General features: G+C 41.8%; 4 protein-coding genes and 2 non-coding genes across 9 annotated transcripts; 3 read left to right on the top strand and 3 right to left on the bottom strand.

Annotated features, from left to right (window-relative positions):
• The first annotated feature begins 450 nt into the window (after positions 1 to 450).
• Positions 451 to 524, top strand: TRNAV-CAC (transfer RNA valine (anticodon CAC)). Its single transcript has one exon. It is a non-coding gene; the product is annotated as a tRNA-Val (tRNA).
• Positions 525 to 888: 364 nt separating this feature from the next.
• On the top strand, positions 889 to 6,434 carry LOC115675481 (uncharacterized). Of its 4 annotated transcripts, XR_008818070.1 has the most exons (8): positions 889 to 1,006; positions 1,681 to 1,952; positions 2,079 to 2,730; positions 2,836 to 3,035; positions 3,971 to 4,215; positions 4,496 to 5,595; positions 5,863 to 6,052; positions 6,149 to 6,434. XR_008818070.1 is itself a non-coding variant. In XM_056318391.1 (6 exons), the coding sequence occupies exons 2-6, from the start codon at positions 1,681 to 1,683 to the stop codon at positions 5,518 to 5,520; spliced, it is 2,394 nt and encodes a 797-aa protein (XP_056174366.1). In that variant the 5' UTR covers positions 889 to 1,006; the 3' UTR covers positions 5,521 to 6,434. The 4 variants fall into 4 exon arrangements, 1 of the variants encoding a protein (XP_056174366.1); XR_008818071.1 differs by having other exon boundaries at positions 2,487 to 2,730; positions 5,863 to 6,434; XR_008818069.1 differs by having other exon boundaries at positions 5,863 to 6,434.
• A 1,328-nt stretch (positions 6,435 to 7,762) lies between these two features.
• On the top strand, positions 7,763 to 14,288 carry LOC115675483 (serine/threonine-protein kinase BSK7). Its single transcript, XM_030598171.2, has 11 exons — positions 7,763 to 7,965; positions 8,230 to 8,532; positions 8,710 to 8,930; positions 9,359 to 9,494; positions 9,976 to 10,109; positions 10,190 to 10,295; positions 10,982 to 11,067; positions 11,795 to 11,983; positions 12,277 to 12,429; positions 13,051 to 13,164; positions 13,518 to 14,288. The coding sequence occupies exons 2-11, from the start codon at positions 8,451 to 8,453 to the stop codon at positions 13,758 to 13,760; spliced, it is 1,464 nt and encodes a 487-aa protein (XP_030454031.1). The 5' UTR covers positions 7,763 to 7,965; positions 8,230 to 8,450; the 3' UTR covers positions 13,761 to 14,288.
• Positions 14,289 to 15,097: 809 nt separating this feature from the next.
• On the bottom strand, positions 15,098 to 17,861 carry LOC115675486 (uncharacterized). Its single transcript, XM_030598173.2, has 2 exons — positions 17,462 to 17,861; positions 15,098 to 15,719 (listed from the first exon to the last, which is right to left on the bottom strand). The coding sequence occupies exons 1-2, from the start codon at positions 17,743 to 17,745 to the stop codon at positions 15,152 to 15,154; spliced, it is 852 nt and encodes a 283-aa protein (XP_030454033.1). The 5' UTR covers positions 17,746 to 17,861; the 3' UTR covers positions 15,098 to 15,151.
• A 1,184-nt stretch (positions 17,862 to 19,045) lies between these two features.
• TRNAC-GCA (transfer RNA cysteine (anticodon GCA)) lies at positions 19,046 to 19,117 on the bottom strand. Its single transcript has one exon. It is a non-coding gene; the product is annotated as a tRNA-Cys (tRNA).
• A 375-nt stretch (positions 19,118 to 19,492) lies between these two features.
• LOC115675484 (tubulin beta chain-like) lies at positions 19,493 to 21,415 on the bottom strand. Its single transcript, XM_030598172.2, has 3 exons — positions 20,914 to 21,415; positions 20,536 to 20,805; positions 19,493 to 20,412 (listed from the first exon to the last, which is right to left on the bottom strand). The coding sequence occupies exons 1-3, from the start codon at positions 21,305 to 21,307 to the stop codon at positions 19,742 to 19,744; spliced, it is 1,335 nt and encodes a 444-aa protein (XP_030454032.1). The 5' UTR covers positions 21,308 to 21,415; the 3' UTR covers positions 19,493 to 19,741.
• Positions 21,416 to 23,054: the final 1,639 nt, after the last annotated feature.

Here is a 23,054-nt window from a genome sequence, read left to right as displayed (position 1 = left end):
AACTTAGGTCCTCTTTCTTTTTTCGGAGGGGAAGAAAATACCTATCAAAGCGAAAGAAATACTTCTTGAAACTATTGAAGGTACGGAAAATTATATATAAAATCATGTGTCGATGTGTCTATGTTTTGAAATACAAGTCAAATTGTCACAATCCTAAGGAGTTCAAAAGGTAAAAAGTCAATAATAGAGGTCATCCAAACTCATATAGAAGTTACCAATACACGAATACTAATAATGATTATTTCACCGTGTATGAGTTATTAGCCACGCGGGAATATTACTAGTTGCACAAATAAGGTACTGATTATACAAAGCTTGTTACTTATCTCCATTAGAATTTACAAATCGCACCGACAAATTACTAATCACTAGGTGCTCTCCCTTTTGTAGTAGTTACAAATCGTACTTTTCTAAGATTACTTAAAATTATCTGCGGAATTGAGCAACGAGGTCTGGGTGGTGTAGTCGGTTATCACGCTAGTCTCACACACTAGAGGTCCCCGGTTCGAACCCGGGCTCAGACAATCTCCTCTTCCCTTTTTCATACATCCTCGTTTGCCTTTTTAATTTTCATATATTTATTTTCCCTTTTTTGGCAACTGTTCTTGGCAACTTTCTGGCTATCCCCAAAAGAAGAAAAGAGAAAAAAACACATTTGCATCTGTCGGACCAAAAAATAAAACATTCGGCCGGGATTCGCTAGCTCAATTAGAAATCAAAATGTTCATCATGCCCAGCACGCACCACAAAGTTCTCATCCCCAGTTCGTGGGCTTTCGTTTTCCGTACAAGCCCAATATCTCACAAGCAAAGCCGGAGCCCAAGACCAAGCCCAATAGCACAGCCCATCCAAATTTCAGGGCATAAAACGACCTCATTTCGCTCCCCCCTTTGTCTCTCTCTCTCTGTCCCGGAGGAAGCAACCGCGTCTGTCGCAGAAAGCAGAGAGACTCGCCCTCCAAACCTCGCGCTTGCAGCGGTGAACTGCGGCTTCCTTCTCCGTTCCTGTAAGCTCCTCCTCCTCCTCCTCTTCTTCTTCTTCTTCTTCTGTTACCGTGCTCTGTGGCGTCTGCACATGGCGACTGGGTGACGCCCATCGTCCCTAGCTTCTAGTTTCTCTCGCCGCGCCTTCGAACTGCGTGAAGCTGCTGGTCTTTTCCTGTTTAATTCTTCGGATTGTTTCCTCGCGGTGTCCGGTTCTGATACCGTCTCTGTTCATGGAATTCCGTTTTGTTCGCGTGAAAGGGGTCGCTTCTCTGCTCGGGGTGTGTCGGGTAGTCTTTTTGTCGAAAAGAAGTTGGCTTGGCTTGTGTCCGGCAACATGATCAGTCGCCGTGGTAGATAGGGCGTTGCGAAATGGCTGCGCGCGCAGTTTCTTTATTCCAAATTGGATGGTTATTTGTTAGGTCGTTGCTCGCTAGAGCTTGAAATTTTAGTCTGAATGCGTGGATTCGTTTAAAGGGTTCGTCTACTCAGGTGAGGCGCATCGATGAATCTGTCGTATCGGTGTAGCGGCGCCGCGAAATTGTTGTTTTACTTTTCCATAAGTTGGATGGGTGATCAGTATTTGGAGACTCTCGATCTGGATCGGTTCCGTCTCTAGTTCTGCTGTGCCGTCGCTTGTTTGCGGTAGACATGGATCAGTCATTGTCATTCTCTGTGCTGCTTTTGTGTGGTGCAGATGGCTCGATGGGATGAGATTTTATCCCTCCCCGTGCAGAATCCTCCGTCGTTGGAGTTCTCGGCTGCGGATTTGGTGTGGTCCAAGGTGGAAGGTTGGCGCGACAATATAGATAGAGTGGCTTTGATCCCGTATGCTAGAGTTGATGATTTCGTGAGGGGCGAGTCTTCGAACAAAGACTGTCCGACGAGGTTTCATGTCGAAGCTCGGAGGAAAAGACCTCTCGAGATGGCTTATAAACCTAAGGTCGATGGCATTCTTGAATACATACTGTAAGTTGTTACCTTTCTCCAATTTTCATCACTAACAGTGTCTTGTTGGAAGTCACATAATTGCTGGTGTTGCTTCCTGCCGTAGATGAGGCAATGCTGCAGGTTCGCTGATTGATTTTGTTGTAGGTATTGGTGTTCCTTTGGTCCTGATGACCACAGGAAGGGTGGGATCGTGCGGCCTAGTAGGACTAATTATGTCCCCAAGAAAAATAATGCTGGTCGACCTAATACAAAGAGGGGCTGCACCTGTCACTTTATTGTGAAACGCTTAATTGCTGAACCATCGGTGGCACTTATCATTTATAATCAGGATAAACATGTAGATAAGAAAGGTCTTCCCTGCCACGGCCCCCAGGACAAGAAGGCAGCTGGTACTCGTGCCATGTTTGCCCCTTATATCTCAGAGGACCTTCGCCTTCGAGTCTTGTCTCTATTATATGTGGGCGTATCAGTGGAGACAATAATGCAGAGACACAATGAATCTGTGGAGAGACAAGGGGGCCCTACTAACCGTGATGACCTTTTGACCCACAGATATGTTCGTAGACAGGAGAGAAGCATTAGACGCTCTACGTATGAGCTGGATGCAGATGATATAATCAGCATTGACATGTGGGTGGAAAGTCACCAGAGCCACGTTTTTTTTTATGAGGAGTTCTCTGATTCTGAACCATTCACTTTGGGCATTCAAACGGAGTGGCAGTTACAGCAAATGATTCGGTTTGGCAATCGCAGCCTTGTGGCTTCTGATTCAAGATTTGGAACCAACAAATTGAAGGTCTAAGTCTACCTTGAGTAACATATCTATCTTTGTGATAGCAATCATTAAGTATGAACTTGCCTGCTAAGTTAGCTGACTTTTCTCTGTTATGATGTCCAATAGTATCCTATTCACAGTCTTCTCGTCTTCGATTCTGACAACAAGGCCATTCCTGTGGCATGGATAATAGCACCAGCATATGGAAGCATGGATACTCATAGATGGATGAGGGCGCTGTATAATAGAGTTTGTACTAAAGATCCTTCGTGGAAGTTGGCAGGGTTTATTGTTGATGATCCTCTAGCTGATGTCCTCGCTATCAGGTAGAGTGCTCTCATTCATCCAACCGAATCAGATTTTGATCTAGTCATGTAAGTCTGGATCATTCTTAGTTGAATAATTCTCTTTAGCTGTGTTTCTGTGTCAAGGTTTTGGGATCCACTAATTTCAGGCTAAGCGCAGAGAGGACTCAAAACTTGGATGGTTGCTAAATGAAACTAATCAACTGTTTTGAACTTTCGGATATTCCTCGTAGACATTCTTTTCTTCTAGGATTTTCATTGATATCTTGCGATTTCAAAACTTGGAAATGTACGATGGTTGGGAATGTCGAAGATGAGTCATTTGAGACTGGTGTCTACTTTAGATTATAAACCATAGTTACCGCCCTTTGTTCCTTGGGAATTGTATTTCAAGTTGCAGGGCTTGAGTTCTTGTTGCCATTATTCATTGTAGTGATAACAAGGAGACATAAGGAATTGGATTTGATCCGTAGGTGGATTCCTTGATTATTCTGGTGCTTATGACTGTAATTAAGATATATGTTCATTTTTGGCTAATATTGGATCTAACATGGCTATTTGTTGGAATATCTACTGTCTGCCCATGAACCATACTTTAACACATATATTTGATCTGTCAGTGCAGTTAATTGTTCATTTGCTGCTGATATTGGTTTGAGCATGCTTATTTATTGGACTATCCTCTGTATTGATTGGCTGCGATGAAGCACGATTTCAGCATGCCAATTTGATTTTACAGTGCATAATATCAGGCTAGCTGCTGCACTTGAGTGGCATTTGCACCTTTAGATAATCTGCCCTTGGAGACTTGGATGGATGACTGCATCTTTTGATATGTTGCAATAGTTCTTGCCACTATAGACTGATGTGTGGGTGCTGAGTTCCGCAATCCTTCTTATGAAGCATATTTGCATGAATTGAAGTTCTACATATCTTCTTTTTTCTTTTGCATACAGGGATGTGTTTCAGTGCTCTGTTCTACTTTGCTTCTGGCGGTTACGTCATGCATGGCACAAGAACTTAGTCAAGAGATGTCAGGAGACTGCAATGCGCGTGGAGATGGCAAGACAACTTGGACAGGCAGTAGACAATATCTGCAGAGGAAATGGAAACATGAATTTGTTTGAAGGTTTCATGGATGATTTTGTTGAGGCGCACCACTTCATGGATTATTTTAAGGCAGTCTGGTACCCCCGTATAGGTTGGTCTCTGTAACTATGTGTATTTGGTACCCACGTAAGTTTCTTTGTTGGCTCTCATCTTCCAATTGATTTCTCACAATTGGAAGTAGTCGAGTAAGGCTTTCTATATACTTTCTATAGGGACAATAGATGATGGAAATTGTATTGGTTCCTTGATGCATTTTGTATTTGATCGCTCAGAGATTTTTTTCTTTTTCTTTTTGAACTGTTTTATGTTTCAGAGTCTCTCCTTTGTTTTCTCAAGAGAAAATGATCAGATATTTTCTTCTTTGTATGTAGGGTCATGGACAGCAGCGCTGAAAAATCTTCCACTCGCGAGTCAGGAGACTTGTGCAGCAATGGAGTTTTACCACAACCAATTAAGACTCAGATTACTGAATGAGGATAACACCAGCGCTTATCAACGGGCTGATTGGTTGGTTGACAAGTTGGGTACGACAGTGCATGCTTTCTTCTGGCTTGATGAGTACTCAGAAAAGGAGGATTTTTCACGGTACCGTAAAGATGAATGGGCCAGTGGCTTAACATCTTGGCGCAATGCATTAAAAATTCCCAATTCTGATGTTACGCTAGAAGGGAAATGTGCAAAAGTTACTAGCCAGACTCATCGAGACAAAGTTCACATTGTCTGGAATCCAGGTTCAGTGTTAAGTTTATGCGATTGTAAGTGGGCAGACGTGGGTTACCTGTGTGAACATGTCTTCAAAGTAATAACGGTCTGTCGTGAACAAGGTTCTGCTTTGCCATCTATCAGTCTATTTCAGTACAAGCGGGCATTGCTTGACATGTTACATTGCCCTCCTCATGATTCATTAGTACGGGATCATGCTATTTCTTTGGCAGTCTTTATACAGAAGCAGTTGAGTTCACTAATTGATGAAGGAAGTAGCAATATCACTGACAAGCCACAAAGCATCAGAGTTGTTTCTGAAAATCAAGGCGGTGATTTGGTTGAGGAAAGAAATTGCTTAAATGAGAACTCATTATCTTCTTCTGATGGGCATAATTGTGTGGATATGTCAGAGACTCCCGGTCGCATCGCGGAAAACTTGGGCGGTCATCTAACTGATATGGCAGTCAAGCCAAATGGATTTTGTAATGAAACTAGTAAGGAAAATTGTTGTAAGATGGATGTTGATGGGCCATCTACTTGTAGCTCAACACCTAGATTACTCCACGTCGAAGAGGCTGCATCTAATGGTTTCCTCCTTGAGAATGGGGAGAGAGATTCCATTAGTAAAACATCAGATGTGGTAAATGCTCCATCTCTGGGTGGCAATGACCTCGCTGATTTGAAGGGTTAGATCATCGAATTAGGTTGGATTGAGACAGCTAAGAAGAGAATGGAGTCCCATTTGAAGTTGCCGTTTGTCAACTGGGTAAGCTGCCTTTTCTTAAGTTTTGGCATAGATTCAATGGTCTTTGAGTTTTAAATCTCTTACCCTTCACGTGCCCTGTTGTTTGTCTGACTAGCAAAAGATTAGTATGGAGTGTCAACTGAACTACTTTATTATCTCCATCCATGTTTTAATAGTATGAATGCCTATAAGATAGTGAATAAGCTCAAATTCTAAGGCCATGTTGAAAAGGTGCAATCACCAAACTCTTAGCGACGGCTCATTTGCTAGTACTTCTCCTCTATACAGGAAGCAGTCATAATTTCAGTTTTAGCACTTGAGAGAGATGCAATTATGCAATTAGCAGTCATAAATGCCTCAGAACCAAAGGAATCAAATCCTCTAGGAATAGAGAAATTGAAGCTGCCAACTTTGAGGCGCAAATTACGGTCAAATTGGAATCTCTTTCTTGGCCCATGCCCAAGGGTCCATAGATCAGGTACCCAATTGCTGCATATCCTAATATTGGTTTAATCACATGACGACAACTACTTGTGCTTTGAACTCGAAGCGGTGTCGATTTTCTTGATTCCAGGCTAAAGGATCTGTGGCGCTAAAAGAGAACTTGACGAATGAGTCTGGGCAATAGAGAGCAGTCTCTTTTTCCTGTCAACCAGTGAGCGACGCATCTCTAGTTGCGGTTGACGAGATATAAGCCTGGGGAAATCCCCTCTTGTAGCTTGTGCAGATTGTTTTTCATTGTTGATGTACCACTTGTATGACATTTTCTGTACTCACAGACATCTTTCACGTGTTATGTTCACCTGAAAAATGTGAAGAAAAAAACAATGCTGCAGACAACCTGAGTGTCTGATGGTTTCTCTGTCCTGAGCTATATACACTATGGCATATTGGCCCAAAAAAATGGAGTCTTTGTTGTCTTTTTGTTTGGGAAATGACAGGACATAAGCTATATTTGTATCTTATCCAAGAAGATCCACTTGTGCTATGTTTGGGAGCAACTTAAAGAAGGGCATGGATGTGGATAATTGCATGACTATGATTGCAACATGGAGCCAAATGGCAGTGTTTGGAAAAGTTCCAATCGACAGTTATGCCTCGTGAATAATTATTGATGCCAGTTTGACTTTTATTGGTCTTACTAATATTATGAAATATTCTCTTGCTGATGATTATTTTGGAGTTCAAGTTTAAATTTCAAAATGCCCCCCAAGTGAACGCGAAATGTCAAAATATCCCTAAATTAGATCTTGTCTCGGAATATCCCTAGAGTATACACAAAATCTTACAATGCTCTCTAAAGTGGAAATTTCTCGAATTCGCCACAAGTGCATATCTAAATTTTGGAATAGACCCAAAGTCTCAAGATGGTATAGTGACACTTTTCAAATTTTAATATCGTTTCCTAACCTTATTTGTCACACTTTACATCTATCTTAATCTTAACTTTAAAAAAAAGTTTACTAGATGCTACTGTTACTGTCATGCTGGATATTTGATCATAACTAAAAAAAAAGAACAAGAAAAGATGATTATCAAGTAGTATTATTAAGATCAGACAGAAATAAGTAGCCTTATTATATGAAGATACCCCTTCTTTTTTGGTCGGTACCTGAAGATATTTCGACCATGTAAAAAGTTTGAACCGAACTAAGGGAGGGCGACGGGTCAAATTCCTACTCCAGAATCGACAACAATGAATTTCATCCCCATTAAGAATTTCGTTAAATGACGGCACTTTTTAAACGATCAAAACAAAGGAAAACGCTGCAATTTTCAGTAAAATCATATCGACCCGCGTAATCACACTACGAAAAATTCGAATCTCTTCACATATTCGAGCGCATCAGGACAAAGCGTTTCGGGAGAGGCACTCGTGCGAGGGACTAAAAAAAGTTTTTGCATCGGGTCAGATTGGGAGAGAGCCTTTTCACCCTCGTTTTCTGAGCGAGAAAGGAGGCGAGGGGAAAGAAACACTCACTCAACAGTCAACACAAGTTAAGGACACCAGAAACACCAGGGCAGAAATGATAAAGGAGAGGAAGAATGACAAGAGCCCAAAAAAAAAGAAAAAAAAGAAAGAAAAGGAAAGAAAGAAAAGAAAAGAAAGTGGACTAACTTTCCATTCCAAATTGCTCTTTTTTGACCAAATCGAGAAACGAGGAATCAATTCCCAAATCCAATCAATCACTCCCACCCCCCAATCCCCCCACGCCCTCCTCCTTCCTCCCCCAAACCACCACTCTCTCTCTCTCTCTCTGTATATACTGCTGCTGCTGCTGCTGCCGCTGCTGCGTCTTCTTCCTGGCGCGATCTCCTGCTTTTTGAATCGCCACCCACGACGGCGACGACGGACCTTCTGTTGACTCCGGAGCTGAGTTGACCGGGAAGGTATGTACTATGTATCGGTGCTGCTTCGATCGTGGGGCCCCGGGGGGGGGGGGGGGGGAGTTCGCACCGCGCGAGAAATGGGAGCCTCCGGCTGCGCGAATCTGAAGTTCTTTTCCTTCTGTAGCTGTAACCGTGTTGGCGGCGGCGGCGGCCGTAGATTGTTCGATCGAGAGCCCAGCCAGCCGTGCCCCGCGCGGGGACGGGAGATTGGGCATTCCGAATCTAATCTCTTTTGCTGCGTCTCTGCGTGTTTGTTTTTGTTAGATGCGCGTGGCATTGCTGTGGACTGGTTCAGCTTCGGAGGCGGCGGTTGAAGCTGGAGCTCTTGCTGGCGGGGAGGAGGACGAGAGCGATGCTGCTGTCGTCTGAGGTTCTCGTTCATTGAGCCGCCGGGGGGAGGGACGACTCGGGAAGTTTTGAGCTTCTTCGGAGATTCGATACTTGTTCGTGTTCACTGTTGACGTTCTTTTGGTTGCGAGCTTGCGATGGGGTGCGAATGCTCCAAGTTCCTGTTTTGTTGCTATGATTCGGTGCAGAACGGGCAGATGCCGGAGGCTGACGTCGCCGGTAGTTTCTTCTGGCCTCTTTTTGATTTTTGCACAAAATGAGTTGTCGGCTACGTATCTGGAGTGATGGGTGCAATGGTGCCGCCTAGAAAAATCGTTCGTTTGTTTAACTTTTTAGTCGTGTAGTTCTGTTTCTGTGTAAGTGACTGATTCTGACGTAGAGTCTATGCTGTTGCAGATAATGAGAACGATACCCAAGTCTGTGGCCTGCCCGCGTTTCGGGAGTACACGTACGATCAAATTAAGATGGCCACATCTGGATTCGCTGTGGAGAACATTGTTTCTGAACATGGCGAGAAGGCACCCAATGTTGTCTACAAAGGCAAGTTGGACAATCAAATGCGAATTGCTGTGAAGCGCTTTAACAGGTCAGCTTGGCCAGATGCACGACAGTTTATGGTGAGCATACACTCTTACAGCCATTGTCAATGAACAATCCTGCCATACTTGTTTTGGCATCTTTTCCCAAAGGGCAACCTAAATTTCCTCTTTTTGACTTCTTCTATGGACATTCCGCTGTGTTGTTTCAAAGTCTGCTGGTTTGGAGCTTCGACAGCGTTTAGTGGTGGTAGAACACTGTGATTGTCTTGATTTGAATTTATTTGGATGAAAGTTGTCTTGCTCAATGGTAAATGCGTTCACTGACTCTTCTGATCAGTTTGGTTTGATGAAGCTGTGCTTCTTGTTGTTCTATCAGGCTAGTCCTATCTTAAAATAGTGTGTCACTTGAATCAATTCCTCATATTAATATGGTGCTTTAGAATATCCTGACACTGTGATTGTTTATGTGACTTGTAAATTTTCTCCACCTCTTTGCACATTTCCAGGAAGAAGCAAAAGCTGTCGGTCAGCTCCGTAATCAGAGGTTGGCAAATTTACTTGGTTGTTGCTGTGAAGGTGATGAGAGATTGCTTGTTGCAGAATATATGCCCAACGAGACATTGGCAAAGCACCTATTCCATTGTAATTTTACTGAACTCGAATGATCTTATGGTTGTCTTGGTATTAGATATTTCGTTTATATCAAAAAATGCCTCATTTTCTATGGATATTCTAGATAATACCTTCTTCCACGTGAGAACGAATAACTTAATTTGTTGATTTTTGTACTAGGGCTAAATTTTATGCTTATTGGGCCCATGATTATAATTGGAATAGAAAGGGCTTTAACTGTCATGTGAGTTCACAAGCTATAATACTTTCCTACTCGTGACCAGTTGTTCTCTATACCTCGATGTCGCATTCTAGGTGCAGTATTAAGAACCACCCATATCATTCTCTGAAAGTTCTCATGGCTATTTTTTAGAGAAACTAACATAATTGTGTTGAATTTACTTAAAAGACTGTCTTCAATTTTTTACGACTTTCATTATCCTTCCTAGTTACATTCATTTGTCTATTGATCACCATATGATTTTGCAAATGAAATAAATGGCCAATGTAGGGGAAGCTCAACCCATGAAATGGGTGATGCGGTTGAGAGTGGCTTTGCATCTTGCGGAAGCTCTGGAATATTGTACTAGCAAAGGACGCACCCTTTACCATGATCTGAATGCATATAGAGTTCTTTTTGATGAAGTAAGTTCCTATTTCTCTTCCTACAACTAGAAACCAAAAAGTTGTCAATAGTGCTTTTGGTCTTACATATTGTTCTCCAGGAGGGCAACCCTAGACTTTCATGCTTTGGTCTTATGAAGAACAGTAGAGATGGAAAAAGTTATAGTACTAACTTGGCTTTCACTCCTCCCGAGTATCTGAGAACAGGTAAAATAATAATGAATATGATTTTTGCAGAAGTTGACGTACTTCTTTGTTTACTGTCTGTCAATCAATTTCCTTCTTCCACTTAATTTGTATTTGTCGGGGATATGAGTTTAGCCTTTGAGAACAGACTTGCTGTTATCAGCTTCCTATATCTTTCAATTAATTAACTTTTTCTTTTTGCATTGCCTGCTGGAACTGGAGTCTACCTAATACAAGTTTAGAACTACTAACAATAAACTGAACGCATCTATTTCAGCTGAATTGGATTTCTTTCTCCTGTTTTATGAGTCTGTATGCAAATGGTGTTTTGCTTTCCTGGAGCTTGGATGCTGCTCGTCTGATGGATGGAGTCAGAATTATTCCTGTTATACTGGTTCCGGGACTCATGGTTTCTTGGATTTGCTTTATTGATTCATTTGGGCTTTTGTCTCGTCTTTGGGTATTTTCACATCTGAGATTGTTATTAACAATTGTCAGGGCTCTAGCGCCCGCCCATAACAATTTCAATCATTGTCTCTGAGAGCTGTACTCAATTGGCTTTTGATGATTAATTGTGCTACCTCAAATGGGATTTCACATTCTGTGTTGTCTGTTTATCTGTGTTAATGGTTGCCATTAGATATTTATCTACATTTTGCTTTTGCTTGTTTTGTGCTAGATAATACCCACGCCACTTTTTTTGGCAGGACGAGTAACGCCAGAAAGTGTTACATATAGCTTTGGCACCCTTTTGCTGGACCTCATTAGTGGGAAACATATTCCTCCAAGCCGTGTAAGTTGACTTCTTTATATTATAATTCTATCGCATTGCTAGTTTAAGCTGACAGTACACTTCCTTAAGTTGAAAACATTAAGAACAACTGTAGACTTAGGACGGGGAAAGGTGCGTGCAAAATTACCAACAAGTGACATAGTTTAGCCATTGTCCTGGAGATTTTTTTTTGATGTAGGTTCCGTCCATGATTTACTAAGCAGCAAAGAGTGGAAAACATTCTCAAGTTAGTGTAAGGACATAGCAAATTGACGGGTGATTTTGAGTTTCCACTGACCTGTACACTCTGTAAAAATGGCTATTTTAGATCATTGACTGCTGTATGGGTATTGTAATTTTAAGTAACTTCAGGGTATGACATACATGGATGGTTGTCCCGAGGCGTTTATGAATGTAGTGATGAGTTTCCTGGCTCATGATGGTCACTTTTAAATTGATCTTCGAACTTTTGACTGTGGGATAGAACAGCCCATTGAGTATATAAGTGACTTTTTGTGAAGCATGGCAAACTTCCAAGCATGAAGACTAGAAATATCTGAACCATATCTAATAGCTAAAATAAATTTAATAAAGATTATTGCCATTTCATAACAATTTGTAAGACCAGCTTTTGGGCAGCATAAGGATCTGTCCTCTATACGGTAGTACTTTTCTCCTCGAGGTCTACAATTTGGAAGTTTTGTGGAGAACTTCTGGTTCTTATTTAAGGTTTTTCCTTTTTGTTTAGGCACTTGACCTAATAAGGGACAGGAATCTTGAGATGCTCACTGATTCTTGTTTGGAGGGTCAATTTATAAATGATGATGGGACAGAGCTTGTACGTGTAGCTACAAGATGTTTGCAAGCTGAGCCCCGAGAGCGGCCAAACCCGAAGTCATTAGTTGCTGCTTTGCTTCCTCTTCAAAAGGAGACTGAGGTATGTCATCAATAATACCTTGGCTAAGCACTTCTTATTTCCTCTGCTGTTTTTCGGTCAAAAAAATGTGATCAAAATGCATCCATGGGAGACAGTTGCTCATACCAGAGGCCTGACGGTAGCTGATGAATGATGAGGATGCTAGAGGCATTTTGGATTGCTGTGCACTTTTCGCTTTTGGGTTTTGAGTAACCAAATTTTCATGTTCCAAAAGATGGCACTAGGCTTTTTTTGTTTTCATAGAAACTTCCCGTCTAACTTCTGCCAGAAGGAGCTGATCATTTGCTTTGCAGGTTCCCTCACATGTACTGATGGGTATCCAGCATAGCACAGCATCTCTACCTCTATCTCCACTTGCTGAAGCTTGTGTAAGAAAGGATTTGACTGCTATACATGAGGTTTTGGAAAAGCTGGGGTATAAGGACGATGAAGGTGCAGCTACTGAGGTATGCTTCTATTGCTGTGCTTAAGATTTAGATTTAGGAAATATGAGGCGTTGGCACATGATCTCTTCCTAGTTTGTGGTCCATTTAATTTGTGGCCCATTTATTATGTACACTGACTTGGGTTTTGGTAGTTAGTTTTTATCATGACTTTAGCTTCGTATTTGAATGCTTTTGTATACTTTATTCTTATCATAATATCAGCATTCAATTAAGATTTCATTGTAGATAGTTGATCTATTTGGTATACTGTCATCATCATAATTTCACATCAATGCTTGGCATTGCCTTGTAAATGTTTAGGTTCAAAATATTTTTCCTGTTCTGGATGAGTGAGGATTGGTGACTTTGGTTCTTATAAAGTTCACATTAACTGTTGGTATGAAATGATTCTGTTAATGTCTAGTATGTAGCAATTTTGAGTCCTTTCGTGAATCCTAAGACGCCAATTTTCTACATCACTTAAATAAATTAATTTCACTGATGCACTAGGACTGAAGTCTGGCTCCTCTTTGTGAATGTGTATAGTTAGATGCACGTTTTCTCTTGCATGTTAAGTATTTGATTCTAAGAATTTTTGTCAATATTAAATGTTGTTCATATTGTTGATCTTCTGGCTTGCAGCTCTCTTTCCAGATGTGGACAAACCAAATGCAGGAAACACTGAACTCGAAAAAGAAAGGTGATGTTGCGTTCCGGCATAAAGATTTCAGCTCTGCGATTGAATGCTATAGTCAGGTTAGTATCGTCAACAATACTCTTGCTTGCTCATATCAAACTGCAAGCAACATAGATATCTCAAGTTATTTTGTTTCTGTCTTCTTTGAGTTAGTCCCCACTTAAAGTAAAACAGATATCGCTGCTGTGGGAAATTTAAGGTTTGAAGTTAATTAGGAAAATTAATAATTAAACTCTGGGATTGCAAAAAGAATCGCTGGAATGAAATGGAATTAATTTAACTACCAAAAACTATCTCAATGACATCAAAGCTGAGAATTGCAGATTCTCGTTAGTTGATACTACTGCTTCTGGTGTTAAAATGTGTTCAGACTGACATATTCACCCTCAGCTGACTGTCTTTCTATTTGCAGTTCATTGAAGTTGGAACAATGGTGTCCCCAACAGTGTATGCACGCCGCAGTCTATCTTACCTCATGACAGACTCGCCTGAAGAAGCGCTTAATGATGCAGTGCAGGCTCAAGTGATATCACCAGTCTGGCATATAGCCTCCTATTTACAAGCCGTGGCTCTTTTTGTGCTTGGTAGGGAGAATGAAGCACGTGTAGCACTTCATGAGGGATATGTCCTTGAAACTAAAAAGAACGGTTCTTGACAACAATTGGAACGAGTTGAAATGTGAATTGATTACCCCTTTCCAGATACTGTTCTTTGCCCAGAATTGGGCATCAGATGCTTGCAAAGGAATACGAGACTCTGAAGTTCCCAATACAAAACGAAACCCTGGAGTCAATCCTCCACATGGTTCTGGTTGTATATTTGGTTCATCAATTATGTTTCATTTGGTAGGTTAGGAGCCTTTTCTGACACTGGACTGGCAATTCCAATTGTTATGCTGAAGGCCAACCTGTGTACTGCAGCAGCAAGAGCATTTTCCCTTATGAGGAAAATTTTGTACTCAAATGCTATTTATGGTTTCTGTTAGGTGGAAATAATTGAGAGACAAGCGATTGGAGCATATTTTCAGAGGAGTTTGGAGTCTAAATGTGCATTAAGAGAATCGTAGGATATGCGGCCATGGTTGCAATTTCTGTACAGCAGAATCGTTCATTGACCTTATCTCTTTTGATTGGCTGGTTTAAACAGAGCATTGCCTTTGCCCTTTGACCTTACTATGAGATTATATTGGTTGTGCTGTTTCAAACAGACCATCTTGAAGTGTTGTGTTTTCATCTAAAGATTACGGTTGATATTATGACCAAACTGCACTAGAGCATGATCACCCTCCATTTCATCTACGCCTTCTTTTAATGTTGGGAAATGCATTTATAACTAGAAACTATATACACAGAACGGTAGTATTGGCCCTATTGGGCATGCTGTTTATGAACTACACACATCAGTATGTGCATGGTTATACTCCAGATATTTCCTGCTTATGCATCCTTCCCCTCTTGGCCAACCTGTCTGCACATTGATTCCATTCACGGTCAACATGTTTGATTCTGAAGTGCTGCACTTGCCTATGGAAAAAGCGCCAACGGTAGGGTAGAAGCACATTATCAGGTTTTGGATCATGACGAGCATCACTCTCTATTTCGGGATTCTGAATATCGTCAGAAACACTAAGTTCCCTTCCATCTTGCGAGGCCCAGGCTTCTGCAACCATAGCGGTAGTAGTGCCAATTTTCCCACTAAATTCTCTGAGCCAACATCCGAGACTGTCTCTGAGCACTCCAGTTCAGCACATCTATTGCTATAACTTTGAAGAATCCGATGTTAGTTATTTGTGGCATTCAGCAAAAAGTTTTGAAGGCCCAAGTAGTCTAGGATTTGCATACAATGGTTCTCCACCGTGGACAGATTTGCTTCCAAGCTAATCAAGATTCAAGGATTCTTAAGAAAGCTGAGTATTCACACCTACTCAGAAAGAATCTAGCAGTCTGCAAATTTCCCTGGTCTCAATTTGATCTTTTCTTTTTTAAATCAGAATTCCAACAATATCATCTTCCAAAAATAATCAAGCAATCATAATACAACCCCTGTTCATATACAAAAGGGAATCTTTAAACTAGCGATATTTCTACTATGTTCGCTGCTCTCGGCTATTTCCTTTAAGCTCGTCCAAGATTTTCTCCTCCTTTTGCTGGAAGCACCGGCAGTTGCTTCTGCATCTGCACTTTCAGGTTGAGTAGGCCTCTTGGCCCCTGATCTATTCCTCTTTTGCCTCTTCCCATCAAGCAAAGTCTTCGTCAATGGAGTTGAAGGACTGACTTTCTCAAGCGTCTCAACCTTAACTGCAGGTGAACTCATCTGGCTTGCTTCCTTGGTCTCATCCCCACGTCCACTTCCCATGGCTTGGCCGTAAGACACCGGAGGCACAAATTTTGCAGGTTTTGGTTGGGAAATTGATCTGGCTTTCATGGGATATAACTCTTTCATGTGGCCTTTGGCAGTACCTCGTTTCAGATTCCTATGTGAACAAAATTGGCACATGTATGCAACATTGTTCTGAGTTGAAGTGACGGGTTTCCTGTGCCGGCGCCATGTTTTTGCTCTATTCTTCTCAATCCGAATGGTGCAATTGTAGCCAGGTTGTAAAACAGTTTCGCATCTAACAAGCAAAAAAGTTGTTGAGTAGGTCAGGTACTTTAAGCCCACAAGATATCAACTCAAGAAGAAAGGCGGAGAGCGGATCACGCACGCCTGATAGACTGAGAAACACAAACTACAGCAGCAAGTACTTATCTAGACACTCCGCTCAGATATTCAACCTGCCGAGATCAAGAATACTAACTGGTGACATAAGAAAAACCTGATTTCCTGCTTTGATTTTACATAGATTAGGATATCTTGATGTTTCTCTTTTCAAGAACGGAATTAAGATACAAAGTTCAATCAGCAAGGAGTAGGACAGGCTGCAATGCGATGCTTGCAATATGGGCACACTTCATCACATTTTTTTGAATGAGAACAATAAGGGCATACCTTCGCTCAGCAATCAAATTTGATGGTTCATAATAAACACCTTTGGTATGACCTATGACTTTCGCATAATTGCATGGAAATGTGCTCAATGCAAGTGGTGGTGATGATGAATACTGTTCATAACTAATAATTCTACTATAGTCCTTCCGAGTGTAGAAACAATAACCTACGCAATGCGGTTTGGACATAGTCATATCTTTAAAAACACAGACATTCAAGACATGGAAGTGCAAACATACAAGTTAGGGGGACAAATTAGTGCCAGAAGCTACGTAGAACACATTTATTTGGAACTTTAGAAAAAAATCATTTTTTTTTTCTACATCCATTCTGTTGTTCAACATCATGTGCATATGTAACGGAAGTTGCCAATATCTTAGAAAGTGCCTTTGACACCATTCAGCTTTTACAGGAGGTTCCAGTTGAATTAATTTTCAAGTGAATCTACCAAAGAATAGCATGCTAAGCCTAGGGTAAGACTATAATCCTTGTCTGCCTTGGTTAAAAGTAACTCTACTACATCCAAAGATCTACACACATAATAATCATAGAATTTATGCCTCCAAGAAGTACGCAGGAGCTATGACACAGTACACCAAAACTTAGTCAAAAGAGTAACAAAAGTAAAAGCAGCCATGCTGAATAATATTCGGCTAAATAATATACCCACTGGGCTTAAGTCCTACGAAAGGAAGAGAAGGATCTTGAGAGACAATGGAGGTCCATAAACGGAAAAGACAAAAAGAAAGTGAGGTTCTTGAGAAATGGAGTGTCATCTTTCCATTTATTGTTCATCATCTCAAATTCATTAGACTCAGGAACCTAGGTTTGGAGCACTTGCTGATAATCATTCATATTTCCAAAAGCACCCGTCTATTCTACTACTTGCATTCCGCCATTTGCATCTGGGTTCCGTGCTTCAACCTATGCAGGAACTCCCCAACCGATAACTCAAATACAGTCAAATAACTAGCTGAAAAAGCAACTCACATCGTTCGATCTGCACACCATATTACGAGCACTAGATAGAATCATTACAGAATTTGTCCCAGCATCAAACCACCAGCTAGGGGGAGGGAGACATCAAAACAACAGTCATCTGTTTTCCAATTACTGGTATAAGCCTCCCTAACTGAAGTACAAAAGCACAATCAAAACCAATCATCCAACACAATCCCGCACGAACTTATCACTCGCACGGAGCTACGGAGCAAAAGCATAGCAACACCCGATGGGCCACAATCAATTCCATCACTCAAAAAATTTCATTGACGAAAAAGCTCAAACATTCATTAGCAAAAACTTTACTTCACAAATCTAACGTAAATAACAGGAAAAGAAACTTGAATTTAAGAACAAAGAAGCAACCTTTGGCAAGAAACAAGAGAAGGGTCGGGCGGAGCCCCCAGGGACTCCCCAACAGAGGCCAAACGGCGCCCGAAGAAGGCGCTCAGCGAGGGAACCGGAGCTTCTCGGCCGGTCCATTCCGCTAACTTCCGCAGGTGCTGGAGCTTCAAGATGGACTTGGGGTTAGCGGGAGCCCCGGTATTGCCGGGTTGCTTCAGACCGGTGGTCTCTTGTCTCAGCGTGATCGAACCGCCGCGCGACGCTGTCGGATTGGTGGGTCTTCCGCTTCCTCGTCTCTTGCCCATGCTTTTCTGACAGGAATTTAGCCGAGCACTTGGCGGGTGGTCTTCATGCTGCACTTAGTGAATTGAATTTATGCTTCCAACGGAGAGACCGCAGAGTTTCGCTAGAAAAGTAAAATGGCTTAATTCTCTAAGAAAGCCCAGCTTTTAGGTCCAGTTTCAATTTTACTCTGAATTTTTTGTTTTAGAAAAAAATCTCAAACTTTAGATCCAAATCTTCTCTAAACTTTTCTTTGTCTAAAAAAACTCTTAAATTTAGGTTTAGTCCCAAATCAAACTCGAGAGCAAAATCACCAATTTTTATTTTAATCTCAAATCAGCCCCAATAGTCCTCTGTCCAAAAATCGCCTTGCTGCTGAGGATTTATTATCGACGTGGAAATGCCTCTCATATTGGGACTGGACTACACATGTAGATTTGAGAATAGATTAGAAAAAACAAATTTCGAGATAAATTTGAGACTAGACTTAAAGTTTGGGATTGTTTCTGAGACAAAAAAAATATTTGGGGTAGAATTAAAATTAAACCTAATGTTGGGTGTTTTTGGAAGGGATAATGACATAAACAATCCCTAAACTTTGGCCCAACGTGCAATTTGGTCCATGAACTTTTAATTTGTTCAATGTAGTCCCTGAATTTTAAGCTAATGTTCAATGTAATCCCTGAACTTTTAATTTGTTCAATGTCATCCCTGAACTTTTGGTACATGTTCAATTTAGTCCCTGAACTATATGAAAATGTTCAATGTAATCCCTAAACTTGAATTAATGCCCAGCTTTTAGGTCTAGCTTCAATTTTGCCCTGAATTTTTTTTTTGTTTAGAAAAGAATCTCAAACTTTAGGTCCAAATCTTCCCTGAACCTTTCTTTGTCTAAAAAAACTCTTAAATTTAAGTTTAGTCCCAAATCTAACTCGAGAGCAAAATCACCAATTTTTTTTCTAATCCCAAACTAGCCCCAATAGTCATCTGTCCAAAAATTACCTTGCTGCTGAGGATTTATTATCGATGTGGAAATACCTCTTATGTTGGGACTAGACCACACATGTACATTCGAGAATAGATTAGAAAAAACAAATTTTGAGATAGATTTGAGATTAGACTTAAAGTTTGGGATTGTTTCTGAGATAAAAAAAATATTCGGTGTAGAATTGAAATGAAACCTAATGTTGGGTGTTTTTGGAATTAGGCCAAAGAAATTTAAGGACGTAAGCATGGAGAAAGACGGTGAATAATTTTTTTCTTTTTTTTTTTTGTAAAAGAAGAAGCAAATTTAGGAGAAAATTGAAAAAAAATTCAAGAAAGAGGGCCCAACCGGGTTCGAACCGGTGACCTCTTGATCTGCAGTCAAATGCTCTACCACTGAGCTATGGACCCCTTACGTGGCTATGAACTCCCGATTTATTTATATATATACAATGTTTCTTGCAATAAAATTAAATTTTGGGAGTGTATTCACATCGAATGTGGCAAGTTATTATCTTTTGACATTAGCGTTCCCATCAAAATAGTACCACGTCCGCAGGTCATGATTCGAATCAGGATCTCATTTGCATTTTTTCATATCACAATAGTTCACGAATGATTGCCACGTTAGTACGATAACTAGGTTGACATGACCATACATATGCATCAAATTTAGGGTTGGAAATTGATTATCTTAACACAAAGGTTCAGAGTCATCGACATTCAATTTAGACAAGTTCATTACATGGGATGGTAATCTCGTGAATTTCAAAATCAATCACAATATTTACATTAATCACATACATTTGACATTTGAATTATATATAAATAGATCCTCAAATCACAATCCGCAACATGGACCGGCAGCTCCATATTGAGCTCCTCTCATCGCCGAAATCATTAGACGCTTTTGAAATATGCATATTGTACATATGAACAATCATGCAGACGGTACAATGAACACACGAAAAATCCGATAATACTCACGTATATAGCCAAAAAAGGCGTCATGATAGATAAATTTCCCCTGTTTAATCAGTTCTCCGCAACTTCATCCTCATCATAATCCTCAACTTCATCAGCCACAGCATCCTGGTATTGCTGATACTCCGAGACCAAGTCGTTCATGTTGCTCTCGGCCTCGGTGAACTCCATCTCATCCATGCCCTCCCCTGTGTACCAGTGGAGGAAGGCCTTGCGCCGGAACATCACCGTGAACTGCTCCGACACGCGCCGGAACATCTCCTGGATCGACGTCGAGTTCCCCATGAATGTCGACGACATGCGCAGCCCCGTTGGCGGGATGTCGCACACGCTTGACTTCACATTGTTTGGGATCCACTCGACAAAGTAGGACGAGTTCTTGTTCTGGACATTGAGCATCTGCTCATCCACTTCTTTGGTGCTCATCTTGCCCCGGAACATGGCGGAGGCAGTCAGGTACCGGCCGTGCCTTGGGTCAGCAGCACACATCATATTCTTGGCATCCCACATCTGCTGCGTGAGCTCGGGGATTGTGAGGGCGCGGTACTGCTGTGAACCCCGGGAGGTCAGCGGGGCGAAACCCACCATGAAGAAGTGGAGGCGCGGGAATGGGATCAGGTTCACGGCGAGCTTGCGGAGGTCAGAGTTGAGCTGGCCCGGGAACCGGAGGCAGCAAGTGACGCCACTCATGGTGGTTGAGATCAAATGGTTGAGATCTCCAACTGTTTGTTACATGTGAATGTATACATTGCAACTGTCAGATTAGACCAGAACACAAGGGACATAACTAACAAAACTAACGAGCCACCCGAAATAGTAACTGATTTAAGCATTTTCAAACTCACAGCTTGGGTTTGTTAATTTGAGGGTCCGGAAGCAGATGTCGTAGAGGGCCTCGTTGTCAAGGACCATGCACTCGTCGGCGTTCTCGACGAGCTGGTGCACGGAGAGCGTGGCGTTGTACGGCTCGACCACGGTGTCGGATACCTTGGGTGAGGGGAAAACCGAGAAGGTCAGCATCATCCGGTCAGGGAACTCTTCTCGGATCTTGGAAATCAATAGCGTTCCCATCCCCGAGCCCGTCCCGCCTCCAAGGGAATGGCAAATCTGGAAGCCTGATTATGGAGGCATGTATGAACATTGAGGAACAGAACGATCTCTCTAGGCCTATAGATTTGACTCAAAAGAAACGACTAATGAGATCACAACTTATATATGTGTACCTTGAAGGCAATCACAATTTTCCGCTTCTTTACGGACAACGTCAAGGACCGAATCGATCAGTTCAGCCCCCTCGGTGTAATGTCCCTTGGCCCAGTTATTGCCGGCCCCGTTCTGGCCGAAGACAAAGTTGTCCGGCCTAAAGATCCTTCCGTATGGCCCGGTGCGCAGACTGTCCATAGTCCCCGGCTCGAGGTCCATCAGCACCGCCCGGGGGACATAGCGGCCCCCGCTTGCCTCGTTGTAGTACACATTTACTCTCTCGAGCTGAACATGGGAGTCGCCAGTGTAGTTCCCCACGGCATCGATGCCGTGCTCCTCGCACACGACCTCCCAGAACTTGCCGCCGATCTGGTTTCCGCATTGGCCGGCTTGGACATGGAGGATTTCTCTCATCTTGAACAAGATGAATTAGGCGAAATGGGAATCCTTCAAAAAGAGAATGTGGTATGGAATGAAATAGGATGGGTTCAGGGTTGGCCTTTTGTAGGGGCAAGAAGATAGGAATTAGAGATATTTGTGACACTGATATTTTTTCTAATATCATATAACATTACAAGAAATAAACAAAAAGTAGCTGCAAAATGATTATGAAATTGCGCCTTTTCTCTTCAGAGGAGATGTCAAAATCAGACAAAGAGTTCGTGAGCTGGATTGTTGGCAGAGACAGCAAGAACAGGGTTGCTACTTAAAATAATTGGACACCATCAATTTGAAATTTACCCAACATTTCTCATCTGTCAATCTGGTGTTCCAACAAAAACAGCACAACTTCCGTATTTGGCTCCAACCCCCTCCATGATTTCGTTTATTCTAGTTAGTGCGGTCCAAGTTGCATCATATCATATTCACTTTGCTGTCGAGGATGATCATCATTCCATATATACTAATTACACTAACCAATCACAGATAATTGACTCCTAATTAGTTTCTAATTTCCCACGTAGTGCCATTCTCAATAGCTTAAAGCAGTATTTTAAATTTGACATTCGCTAAATTTCTTGCGCAGCCCCGGGTGAAGTAAACTGAATGACGTGGTGTATTTTCGCCGAGACGATGACTCTTTGCCCATTGTGGTTCCGAAATCGAAAGCTGTCAATGAGGGACCTCTAAAGCCTCTTCATTTGGTTGCAAGTGGGTGTTGTTTGTATTGAGGAGATAAGGGAGGAAATAGTTAAATGAGCCAGAGATGTCAGAGAAGCCGAGGCAGAGGAGATGATTGTACTGGTACTACATGTGTTTGTAGGGATCATATTAGGTGCTTCCTCATTATAATTCGAGCGGTACGGATTGAGAAGTTGACAGAAGGATGGGGCTTGGAATCTTTAGATTATTGGAGGCATGTGAGTCCCCACTTGAGTCCGTCCTGTTTTCCCAATTGAAGTACTCTGGTTTGGCCGTGCCCCTCCAAAAATTCCTAGGTGAGGTGGTTGGCCAATTGGGTGCTCCATCGAGCCGATATGGATCCCACCAGGTTGAGTGGCGATCGAAATGATTGGCACGCACGCTGGATCTTGAACTAGGGCAAGCCTTCTAGGGTAAGCTTTACTGATGTTGTTGCTGGTGTTGGAGCATCCCTTTCATGGCATCAGCACAAAATGTGCAGATGACTCTGTAATAAAACCTCTGTGAGGTGGACATGGACTAACCTCCATGCTTGTTTTATCACCAAAATAGTGTTAGGGCGTTCCTTCCGACGCTTACACCGCACCTATCAAACCTATTTGGTGGATTTCGACGTGCAATTTTTCGCGCACCTATTTCCTCATGATTAATGCGCACCCATGAATCTGCTCGGGAGGCAATTTATGAGCACAGGACCCCCCCACAACATGTGGTCCCCCAAGTTCCCCTTGCACCGTCACCTTTGCAATTTGTGGGTGTTGCATATACAAGAATTGATGACATGACCCAGTCATGAGAAGATAGGACGAATATTTTCAAGTGAAATCACCTACAAGTTATATTCGTGGGTAAGATACTAGTTCGGTATACGCGATTGCTAATTCAGATCTAAGCAGAACTCGAATGATAAATTTGCTTAAAATCAAGTAAGAACCAAGCGAATCAGAGAAAGTTTTAATGTTCAGAGTTGGGTATGATCCGTGTAGCTGCAAATAAAAGAGCAAATTTTCTGGTGCAA

The sequence above is a fragment of the Syzygium oleosum genome, unplaced genomic scaffold, assembly GCF_021117445.2.
Source record: "Syzygium oleosum isolate NSW1041296 unplaced genomic scaffold, Sole_v2.1 Sole_v2.15, whole genome shotgun sequence".
Classification (NCBI taxonomy): Eukaryota; Viridiplantae; Streptophyta; class Magnoliopsida; order Myrtales; family Myrtaceae; genus Syzygium; species Syzygium oleosum.
The sequence above is the reverse complement of the archived record's forward strand: the minus strand, read 5'-3'. Positions and strand labels throughout refer to the sequence as shown.